The following is a 12,500-nucleotide window of genomic DNA, read 5'->3' on the forward strand; positions in this document are numbered from 1 at the left end:
TTGCGTCGCGGGTGGTGGGCGAACTATTTGAAAAGCAATAAAGGGCAAAACCATATAAGCAAAGACTGTACATGTCGCCGACAGCAGGCTTATGGAATCATCTACTGACACAAACTTTAAATGAATTAAATAAATACCTCTTACTAGCCTCGTTTTCCTGGTCCGTACTGTAAATTACAGCCCGCGTTTTTCCTCTTAGAGTTATTAAGAACAAGGGCCGTAATTTACAGTACGGACCGAGAAAACGGGGTCAGTAACATATTTATTATATCTCTGTGGTAATCAGCCGCGCGGAAAAGGAAACTAGTTGAAGTCAAGCGGAAGGTTCAACCGCCATAAAGATCTAAAAAAAAACGATAAAACTTCGTAGTTCTTGGCTTTTTAAAATAGTTGCTCGCAAGATTCAAACAGTTTTACATGTTTATGCAACGGGAAAAACTTGCTGGAGAAAGTTTTATCGAAATTTCATATAAAGCAGACCGTACTGTAGAATACGGCCCGCTAATTTAGCCAATCACAGCCCGCCTACTATGTGTATATTGGAAGAGCGGGTTATAGACGAATGAGAGAAGTGATCTTGGCACTTAGCTGGACAATTTAAGCAATTGTCTCTTTTCGACACCTGAACGATTCAGGCAGCTTCAACGGGTTTCGAATCCCATCACCTGAGGTGGCCTTCACAGCTCAGGTGGAAGAGCACTGCACCAACATCGCAGAGGTCATGGGTTCAAGTCCCGCTGAAGTTGGTCTGATTTCAGTATTCAGGTGTCTATAAGAGAGAATTGCTTTAATTCTCCAGATAAGTGCGGGGATGATTACTTCTCTCTTTCAAAAACTCTAGTGTACTACAAGCCAACAAAGCCCTCAAACAGATTGGAGCAGAAGCACATGACCACGAAGCGTGTAACTTGTAACTGTTTTCCTTGGAACAAAGATGGGGATTTAAGGGCACTAAGTTTTATGCCCAAATATGGGCAAAAATAAGATCGAAGCTGCACGCGCGGGAAAATGCACGAGCTACGTTACATCCCAATAGGCCATTCCTGAGTTGCGCAGGGAACTGGGGCGAGTTCTAAATTTGAACCAATCGATAAACTGACACCATCACATGAAAGATAACATTGAGATTGGCCATCTGTCCAAGTTTTATGCTTTTAGGTCGAACAGAGACCAAGTTACGGACTTAAAAACAGTTAAAAATCCATACAAACGTCTCTAGTTCTGAGGCTGCGTCCCCCGAAACCATACAGTCGAACCTCTCTAATACGGACACCGAAGGGACAGGTTAAAGTGTCCGTATTAGAGAGGTGTCCGTTGTATAGAGGTCACGAATATTACGTCACTCTAAATGCTCCATTGACGGTATTAAGTGTTTTTTAAGTTAAAACTGGCCCAAACAAGTCTTTGAGGTGCATAATGGAGAGTACAAATCGTTACAATACAAGCTGTACAATTCCCAAAACATATGGCAAACTATAATACAGTTTCCGAGCAGTAACATAATAGAACAGTAACAAGTCTAGCGAACACTAACATAAAGTAGAGTATTTAATGAAAGTCCTTTGTTATTGAGTCATTTTGCGTTAAAGAAGTCTGTAATGTTCTTGTGAACAGCATTCGCTAGTCGTTATTTGACATACAACGACTGAGCTTTTGAAATAATCTTTGCATAACTCAGCCAAATTTGATTCAATGACGAGAAGAAAATAGGTAGAAAAAGGAAAGCAACAATTGGAGAGTCTTCAAAGAATAAGAAATCCTGATGACAAATGGCAATGACCTGTCGATGTGTAATTTTTACTGATTGAAAACAAATGATACTGTTATCGTATGAACAATGAAACAATTGATTACACTTTGATATGTAACGACAAACAGGAAATCGTGTTGAATAAGAACTGTCATCATTGGAGTGTCCGTAATAGAGGTTAAAGGGAGAGTTTCACGTCTCTGCGCATGGGCAAACTGTCACGTCAGCCCATTTAATTCCATTGTTATTGAAACAATCGAAAGCACTGATGCAGGAAACGGAAACAATCCCATAGTAATGGATTACTCACTGAAATTACTTTTGTAATCATTTCCTTTGTGTTATGAACCTACTGCATGCGAATAGATTACTCGTGCGTTGTGACAACTCGTCCGTTCAATAAATTTTCGACCCGTACAATAAATTCGAGATCAAAACTAAATTCAATATTTCCTGTGTAAACCCGCTGTCTTCCACCAAATTTGGGCCTTAGTCATTCAGTGTATTTGCTTTAATACTCTCTGTGTTTAATTAACATCATCTGGTTCAGTAAGAAAGCGTAAAATTTACAACTGCTAGCGCTAAAGCTTGGACATGCGCAAAACCGTGAAGCTGTCCCTTTAAGTTTGTATGACTTTTCTCTCTGGGAACGAAATTTCGTGTCCGTTGTCCGTATTGCAGAGGTTACTTTTGCAAAGAATTTATGGGCATTTTCCCGGGACCAAGTGAACTGTCCGTATGAGAGAGGTGTCCGTAAGGAGAGGTTCGACTGTATTTTCCAGGTGTCCCAAATCTGATAAAATCTTTTAAGAGTTTATACGGGGGAGGCAGCCTCGAAATTAGAGACGTTTGTATGGACTTTCAACTATGTTTCTAAGTCCGTAACTTGGTCTCCGTTCGACCTAAAAGCATCAAACTTGGACAGATGGCCAACCTCAACTTTATCTTTCATGTGATTTATCGATTGGTTCAAATTTGAAACTCGCCCTAGTTCCCTGCGCGATTCCGGAATGGCATATAGAGACATTTTTAAACTCAAAAAACCCCAGCTCTGAACCAGAATTAAAAGTTTGTAGGTCGTGAGCTTCTGGTTGGAGTCCTACGTGGTTATCGTGAGGATATTGCCCCGGATGTTTTGGGTGATGGAAACCGACAGCAAGCATTTCGCGTGCCAGGAAAGTAGTCTCTCCCAGACTTTTAAACTAATCATCCATAATAGGAAAAAGATACTTAGTAATATACAAAGGCGGTAGTGTCAAGACAAGCTAAAAAGAAAAACAGCTCACTAAAGGACGGTGTATTTCAAAGGTGAATTTTTGGAGCGGTTTATGGATATGAGGGAAAAGAGGATCTTAACAAGTGTTATTGAAATCCAAAAGGAAATTGGGGGTAACCACACATTTTTCAAAGATAATTAATAACGATGTATGTAAAAAGCTTTAAAATACAAAGCAATATATGGCGTTCTTTTCCAAATTGAAGCTTCATTATTTCTGAAAAATGCATGGTTACCCCCAGTTTTCGTTTGGGATACCAAGAGCAGTTGCTAATTTCTGCTTTCTCCTGATAATTTTAAACCGCGCAAAATATCTATGTATTAGTAAGCACCATCAATAGGAAACCCAAGTATCTCGAGATGCGCAGAACGTATGCGCAATAACAATAAGAGGCACCTTCCTTAAAGACGTCCAATCAAAGATAGGTGAAACGACACTAGAATGTGTTCACGCGCTTCCGAATTGGACTGAAAAGCTACTGAGTGCATAGAGGTGTTCCATTTCCATAAGGAACATTACCGCAGGTGTACTTCGATCTAGCGCGTGAAAAATATGATGTAAACAAAGGAAGGAAAATTTTCAGCATACAAAAAACTCGGGTGCAGATAAAAAATCCCACCAAACCCAATTCGTTTGCTGACTTTTAAGAGACGCACTACCTCATATTTACCTGATGTCTCCAGATAAGTGGCCAAGCTCTATCTTTTATACATACAGTTCGTTACAATCCAATTTTACCTGGAAAAGCTGCGACATATTTTTTCTTCTCCATAAGATCAATCTTCCATTGTGGTAACACTTCTCCAGTGTGCGAAGGCCGGTAGGTTGGGTCATATGTGACTGCCCTGTCGTGCGAGGCCTCCTTAAGATCGCTGTGTGAGTTGCGTGACACTGCGTGATTTAACGTAGCTGCAGACGAGCTACCTTTCCACTCCACTTTGGTGTGCACAAATTCTACACTCTTTCTTCTGGCTGTTGCCGAGGGATCCGGAACTTCGGATGCCGTTACAGTAACAGTTTTGGATTTGTTGTTTAAACTTGTTTTCGACTTCGTCGTTACCTTGTGGGGCGCATTGACATAATCTGAGGAAACCGTTACTCTCGATCCGCCGCCATTTACGCGCGTGGAATGAGACGAAGGAACTTCGGAAACCTTCGATTCAGATCGTCTTCTTGTCGGATGGTCCAAACTTATCGGCGTAAGGGATCGAGAACTGTGCTGTGATGAGCTGTTTGTTGTTCCCGAGATGCCTGAAGAACCAACTGGTCTCAGTCGAACATTGTAAAACTTTTCATTCGAGTCCTCTCTGTCAATAACAGCAGACTCTCGTTTCGGTATGGGACGCAAAACAACATTATGGGATTTTTTGTTATCGTTCTCATTCCCTTCTTGTGCCTGCAATGTAATTGATTCTTGCTTCGGTACGGGTCGAAGACGAATATTTAACGCCTCTCGGCTGACGTCGTTATCTTCGTTGGTTTTAGTCCGACCATGTTCAGCCTTCCGAACGGGACGAAGAACAACATTGTGCGGTTTACTTTGGTCTTGCTCCCTCTCTTCATGTTGTTTTGTTTTGTTGTGTCTTCGCTGTTCGTGAAGTTTTCTTCTTGCCTCGGCCTCGACAAGCCAAGCCGGTTTTTCTGCTTCTTTTTCTACTCTCTCTTCTTTGGCCGCCTGGTTCCTCTTTCCCTCGGCAGCAACGCGCACCACTTCGGCTGCACTAACCTGCGGTTGCGCCTAGAACAAAAACAATGGTTATTTGTTTCCAAGGCTCCTAAGAAGCATAGCTCGGGGCATTTCTTGACTCTCTTTTTGATTTGTTTCTGGGGTGGGTGGGGTGGGACAATCCTATTTAATTTATCCCTGTTATGGCTGTAATTGAAAAACATCAGTCAGCAGAGTTTTTCCGAGAAAAAAGTCTTCGGCATGGGTCTTAAAAACAAATGTTACCAAACGCAACGAATCCCTATTCCAGGTTATTCCCAGACAAAAGAATGCTACTTAAGTTATGGACTATTAGTGTGAAACCTTACCAGACTTTAATGGATCGCGCATTTCAGCAGATGCCTATTGCCTGGAGTAAGCAGAACGCTTTTCATTTGTATCCTAGCCTTGTCAGAGAAATTTCTACCATGTTTTGAATCTGTTTAACTTTCAAGTTTTCGCAGTTTAGGACTAAAATCCGTAGTCCACACCTTACAACCATTGCTAGTAATAACACAAAAATGTTGGAAAAGAGTAGGTGTTTCTGGCCTTGTTTTGGGTGGGACACACCTGACACCAGTGGCTCAGTTTGTTTAGCATCGGGCCGCCGTGCTGGAGGTCGCGGGTTCCAACCAAAGCCGGATCAAAACTTGGAATCTTAAAATAACTGAGGAGAAAGTGCTGTCTCTTCCATATCATTTAAATGTGAATGCCACATGGGATGTGTTTTCACGACAGCAGTTGTCTCACTTAACATTCCTGAAAGTAGTTTGTTTGCAGACTTCGTTAGGTGACTTAAAAATGATACGTGTTTTCACGGGTAAGATTAAATGAAGAGAGAGCACGTGCCAATGAATAAACCCTCATTGGCAGAAAGTAATTGCCTGGTTTGGTGGCTTAAATTTAATGAGAATTCCACTGAAGTTTGCCGACTCGCTTATCTTAACGCGAGATGGAAAAGCAACTGTTTTTACGCGATTTCCGGTTGTCACTCGCTGAGCGACCTTAAAAACCGCTAGTGAATACACGGCCATTGTAATGCAAATACAGTACGCAAAGAACCTTAACCCTGGAAGATTTTATTTTCCCGCAAAAGGTGGTTTAAAAATAGACACTTTTCTGACGTTGATGGGGACAAACGTAATACCAGATTCTTACTCTTTGGTAATGCACTCTTGGTAATACGGTGTATGAGCTGATAACCGAGATCGAGTGAACAAAGCCATAGAATCAAACGCAATATCCGAGGTCGAAAATTTAATAAATTCGTTTTCTTAACCAATCCCATAATGCATTCCATTTTTGGGGGTTACTTGCATTAAAAAAATGGATATCCAGTTCACTAAAGCATGATACAGTCCCAAGAGTAATAACTTGTATTTGCCGTGTTTTCACGACAGCCGTTTTCTCGCTTAACATTCCTGAAAGTGGTTTGTTTGCAGACTTCGTTAAGCGACTTAAAAATGATACCTGTTTTCACGGGTAAGATTAAATGAGGACAGAGCACGTGTCAATACAATAATAAAAATAATAAAAACAGCACGCCTCTTGTATTTCCGATTTGAATAACGGCAAGCGACTTCTCATTGGCCGACAGTAACTGCCAACTCGCTTTAGCTACCTGTTTTGGTGGCTTGAATTTAATGAGAATTCCACTGAAATTTGCCGACTCGCTTGACTTTAAGAGAATTCGGAAAGGAACTGTTTGCACGGAATTTTTGGTTGTCACTCGCTAAGCGACTTGAAAAATCGCTCGTGGAAACACGGCCATTGTTTTTATGTAAAGACCCGCCCCAAACGTATTGCATTATGGGATGGTGTAAAATTGCGAACAGTCGTTATTCTTGAGGACGTGAAACTCTTTTTCTTTTTTCTTTTTTCTTGTTTTTTTTTTCTTTCTTTTTTTTTTTCTTATTTTTTGATCAGCAAGTGGTTTCAACCACTTGCTGATGGAATTACAAAGAATAAAGCACTTTCTTCCTCAGTTATAAGACCCCAAGTGGGATCTAAATCCACGACCTCACTAACGAACGTCCAGTGCAGTCTCGACTAAAAGCCATCCAGTTGCTTTCCATCCACCAAAAAACAATTGGCCAAAAAAATACATGACCGTGATCGGAATTGCAAATAAATGATACTTACCACGTCCCTCGTGCTAGAATTTCTCGTCTTCAGAGTCTCGGCAAGACCCGGAAGAGCAATTCCAGAAACAGTGTGACTTTTCTTTTTGTGCTTTGGTTTGGGCCGTTGCTTGATGCCATCATTGCCAGCAGGTATTTTGGGAGGCTCCTTGAAGATAAAACTCTCCCCTGATAATCCCATACCAGTGTCCTCGTCCATTCTACGATAAAAGAACAACGATCAGATCGATCTGGACATGGTATAGAATCTGTTGCACACACTTACCACTAAATTAGAGAGTTATAGTGCACTTCTTGGGACGTTTGGAGTGCACTCAAGAGGCCAGTTGCTCTGAGCGAACTCCTATGCTGATCTCTTGTTCTTCGAACTTTTCTTGCTCTCAAGGTGGTCCCGGGGACCCCGTGCGAGCAAAAAGTAACTATAGATATGCATATAACCATAGGGGTCTTGTTATTTGCCTTAGGGTGCGTTTTTTTTTGGAAAATCCAAAACCGGATTTGTGATCTCGGATCAATGGATTCTTCAGTGTCAAAAACACGCAAAACCCGAAAAAGGATTATTTGCCATGACAATTCGCAAACAAACCAACCCAGAGTTGTGTGGCATTAAAAAAACATAACGGTTAACTGGTTTGTTTTGGAGAAATTCTTCAAAGAAAATGCCACCAGAAAAAAAAAATTCCTTAGCGATCGATAAACAGAAATGACGAAAAACGTGTGTGCTAATATAAGGTACAAATCGAATACAGAGGGTATTTTGCAGTTTACTTTTTTAGCTGTAGGAAAGGTGCTAACAATATTATTGTTGTCAACAACCTTTTAGTGCAATGTCTGGTTTGAATTTGCAGGAAAGCTAACTATTTTTGACCTATTCGTGTCTTTGATCGTACGGTAAAAATGGCCCGAGATGAACATTTCAGCTAAACTGTCATGTACGATGGCAGTTGCGTATCCATTTTTGCACGGAAAACCGCTTGTCAAAAATATTTTTTTCAAATCCTTTCCCAAAAAAAATAGGAAGAGGTGAATCTCAAAAATCCGGATTTAGATTTGATGCGAAGTATCCTCCTCGAGTGTGGATACTTTGGTTTCATGATCCGGTTTTTTGATTTTGCCAGAAAACGCAAAATCCGTTTTCGGGTTTTCCCAAAAAAACGCACCCTTAATCTAACGTGCAAAGGACACTATGAACCCCTAATCATTTTCTAGTCACCTCTCAAACAAACTTCGACAAAGTCACCGAAGTTTTCGACCTGAAAACACAATTTGCATACAAGTAAAGAGATTAGATTCATCTTGAAAGGCTTGTGCTGTACTTACGACTCATCTCCTTCGCTGATGTCTTCTTCATCATCCCAATCGTCCATGAAACCAGACTTTAAACTCCTTCTCCTCATAGAAACCGTTGGCTTCCTTCTCCCTTTCATCGAACCCGACCTTGCCACTGTGATTTTGGACTTCTGAGCTTCCAAGTTGAGTTGTGAGGAATTCTACAAGAAAATCAGATTAACCATGAGCCAGATTGAAAATGCAAAGCACTCAAAAGGCTCTGGAGCGACTAACAAACAGCAACAAAGACATGGAAACCCTAAAAGACATTTACTGCGCGAGAAAAAAAGGGCAGGGAATTAACGAAAAAAAGGACAAATACCATCTCAAGTTACATATTACCGTCACGTGGCCATTAGGGGCTTTTTTATCGCACAAATTATCTCAGAGTTCTGTATCTGACAGGGGCTGCACCCGCCCCACCCCCCCCCCCCTCCCCTCTTTTCAAACATACACGTACTCCACCGGCCCCTGTCCAACCACGGTTGGTTGACAAAATTTAACACCTTTTATATTGCATCTTTCTGTTGATCTATTACTGCAAATGTACACCTGACCAACAGCAGCTCGAGAATGCAAATTAGCAAGATGTATTGATCAATGTTGTGCCACCACAACTTATGGAGAGTATATAAGGAAAATGTATGTACTTGGTAAATTAGGCTATTGTTTAATGTTTAACCAGCAAGGTCAAGGGTCCTGGCCCGTGACAGACACCAACACAACAAACAATGAACCCAGCCAACGACGGCTGGCACGCACAGTTAACCAACCAAAGAGAACTGAAAGAAAAAACAACTTATGCACCCAGCAATGATCAAAAGAAGGAAAGGGCATCGAAGCAAGTTATGACTGGCCTTAAGCTGCATCTGTTTGCTTGAAATGTAATGCTGACATTAGTTGTTTTCTTTTTTTTTTTTTTTGCTTTTTGGCTTTATCACCAGATAATTATGCCTAGAAATGCATCAAATCTGATGCACTCCGATTTTGATTAGAGCGGTTTTCAAATGAGTGTCGTAAACCAAAACCAAATTACTTACTTTGACTCATGAAAAAGGAAGGAGACAATCCAGTAAACCAATCAAAACTCGAAGCAATTACACGTCGCCGGCATAAAGCGCGGGAAAATGTGCACGCGCGAGCCAAGATTGGTTTTGGTTTCACTTCTGATTGGTTGAAAAAATGGCGCAAGAACTTTGAACCATTCATTGAGTGAAGTAATGCAAAACCAAAGTAATTCGCTAATTACTTTCGACACTCAATTGAAAACCGCTCTATAAGCATCTCAAAGTGTCCCCTTGCTCCTCTTCCCAACTTGAATGTCACTCACGTCTGAGAACACAGATAATTAATGTCTCAAAGAATCCCCTTAAGCTCCTTGAGTGACTATAAATAAAGTGAAGTTGAATTAACCCTCACCAAAATCACAATAATAACCCTAACAACTACCTTCTGGCAAGAAATTAATAGGATGATGATGATGATTATTATTATTAGTAGTAGTATTATTATTTGACAGTAGTAACGTAAGGATGTCTCCTAAGTAATTAATACGACCGCAGGGGCGGTCAGGATGCGAACCACAAACAGCTTGTCTACGATGTCTTCGCGTTCTGGTAGCGGTTCTACACCAGCTCCTCCAGTTAACACTCCAGCTTCACCACCAAGCCAACCTGTTTCTCTGCCGGACAACAACTCTTTAGCACAGGCTATTTCAAGAGCTCCCGCGGAATTGCTACCTCCGTTACTATCCTTCGAGATGAAACATGGCCGCGACGACTAGTCCTCTCTCCTCGGCTTCGAATTCAACGCAGTCTCCGGCATACTCGAGCTCCGGTACTCCCTGCTCTACCTCCCAGTCTTCAGGTACGCTTGTTGTGCCCTCGTTTATTTCAACTTATAGCTCATTTGGTTCGGTTGCCTCTACTCTTCCCACCACGTCCTCCCCCAAGAAACAGGTCATCGAAATAGCAGACATAGTCACCTGGATAGAAGCCTTCAAAATATTTTCTATGATTCTTTCCAACACCTTCCCCTCTCGCTGGAAAGATTTAAACCAGTACAAGTTACTCATTATTCAGACAGCAAGGCGTTTTTCTGACAAATCGTGGTTCCACCACGACATCGCCTACAGAAAAGAAGATGCAGCCTCCGGTTCAACCGACTGGTCACGCATGCAACCAGATCTCTACAATGTTCACACCAGATCTTCGGCCACCACTACAGCTGCTTCAGGCTCCTCCACTTCCCCTGCCTTGTCACTAACAGAGACTCTGACGTCTTCGAGCAATCCCGGTCTAGCCAGTATTGCCACTCCTGGAATGATGGGTGCTGTCGCTGGCCCTTTGGCCGCTACCAGTTTCGTCACTCCTGTGAAACATGCCATGCCACCCTCGCATCCACTACCCTCACTGCTCCGCACGGAGAGAACGGTCCCGCTCCCCTTCTCAGTCAAAGGGGGCCACCGCCGTCGCTAGGCTACCTCTAGCCAATTCAGCCGTACATAGCATTGATACTCTTCTTGTTGGTTCTCATGGTAACTTCAGGGTTAGGGTTGCGTTCTCGTTTTGTTTTAACTTCTCAGCAGCAGGGTCTTCCAAGTTCCAATTATTCGTTGTATTCTCCAGCTGTGTGTCCTGTAAGACCGGTTTCTCAGCTTACTCCCATAAACGTGGATAGATTCTAGCATGAACTCCGTCATCATCCTAACCCAGACAAAGTTGCATACGTGGTCCAAGGCCTTCGCGATGGTTTTAACCTAGGCTTCAACTACAGTAATTCCTTGAAGTCGGCAACAGTATCGTCCCTGCACTCCTAAACCCTCAGGTAATTGACAATTACTTGCAATCCGAAGTTCAGACAGGCCGGGTGGCGGGCCCCTTCTCTCAGCCTCCCCTCCCTGTCCTCCACGTGAGCCGTTTCGGGATCATCCCCAAACGCCACCAACCTGGGAAATGGTGTCTTATCCTGGACCTGTCTAGCCCTGCTGGCCACAGTGTCAACGACGGGATTGCGGGCGAGGATTATTCTCTGCAGTACATGTTTAACTAAGTTAACCACCACGAGCTTAGCGGTCAAGCAGTCCACAAGCTTAGCGGTCAAGCGGTTCATAAGATTAGCGGTCAAGCGGTTCACAAGCTTAGCGGTAAAGCGGTCCTCAGGCTTAGCGGTCACGGGGTTCAGAAGCTTAGCGGTCAAGCAGTTCACAAGCTTAGTGGTTAAGCAGTTCTAAAGCTAAGCGGTCAAGCGGTCCACAAGCTTAGTGGTCAAGCGGCCCACGAGCTTAGCGGGCATCCAGCGGTCAATCCCATAAGTGCAGGCTCACATGGTACGTGGTAGCTTTGTACACCGCTAGGATTTGCGAATCTTTGTCGAGTTTTGTGCAGTGGTCTGTGGAGCGGTTCATTTAGTGTCTTTCCCCCCTCCTATCCCTTATTTTTCTTCCTTCCACTGTTTCATCAGTGTGACGGGTGCCCGACATGGGGGTCTCATGGCTGGGTTGCGGGGATTTGCCAGCCATGCATGGGGGCAGTATTCTATCTAGGGGCTGGCTGGCCACAGTAGAAGCCCCTGGGTATCCCAGGCACCCACCTTCCACTTCCGCGAGGCAGTTGGTTACTTATTATCATCATCATTATTGTTATCCTTATCATTAACATTATCATTATTATTACTATTATTATGTGTTTCCATCCACAGTATACAACCACTAGTGAGTCCTCGTCTGACTACAAGAAGCAGTCTCAGCACTTCAGGACTCTTCTTAGGATTCTTGCCGATCCTAGCTAGACTGTCTTCTCCACCATGCATGGCCCATGGCCCACATTAATCTTCTTACCCAACGCTCCTATTACAACCGGAGTGACAGTCATTTTCTTCCTCTTTCAGCAGGATGCCACTATCTCCTGGGCAAGCAACGTTAATTATAACCGACCCATTAATTTTCGGGCGATTTTATTGGCTGATTTACTTCACGTGGTGCAAACTCACAGGACATTTATCACGCAATAACCCCAGTTTGAGCGGATATTTGCCCTGCGAATTGCTGTAACGATCATTTCCTTTGAAAAGAAACAAAGCCGGCGGAAAAAAGGCAGCAGAAGAGTTTTCATTTTACATGGAAGAAAAACAATCTCGTTTACTGGAGTCTACTGATAGTGACATTAAAGAGCTGAGCGCAAATGCTGTTCCGGAAAGTACAAGAAAGTCAAGAAAACACGCTGTCAATGTCTTTGAAGGTGAAGAAAGTTACGAGCACCCTTTAGAGATTTAATCCCACGCGAACTTAAACTGAGTCA

General features: G+C 42.7%; 1 protein-coding gene across 2 annotated transcripts in view; it reads right to left on the bottom strand.

Moving 5' to 3' along the window:
- The window catches only part of LOC138045633 (uncharacterized), a 33,206-nt gene that overhangs the window by 3,535 nt on the left and 17,171 nt on the right, over positions 1-12,500 (bottom strand). For both annotated transcript variants that reach the window (XM_068892197.1, XM_068892198.1), the window contains exons 8-11: positions 8,194-8,363; positions 6,875-7,073; positions 3,766-4,765; positions 1-23 (exon numbers count right to left, since the gene is read on the bottom strand). The exon at positions 1-23 is cut by the window's left edge and continues 361 nt beyond it. In XM_068892197.1, the coding sequence (XP_068748298.1) occupies positions 1-23; positions 3,766-4,765; positions 6,875-7,073; positions 8,194-8,363 (1,392 nt within the window). The remainder of the gene's footprint in view (positions 24-3,765; positions 4,766-6,874; positions 7,074-8,193; positions 8,364-12,500) is intronic.

This window comes from Montipora capricornis, chromosome 4 (assembly GCF_036669925.1).
Source record: "Montipora capricornis isolate CH-2021 chromosome 4, ASM3666992v2, whole genome shotgun sequence".
NCBI classification, from domain to species: domain Eukaryota; kingdom Metazoa; phylum Cnidaria; class Anthozoa; order Scleractinia; family Acroporidae; genus Montipora; species Montipora capricornis.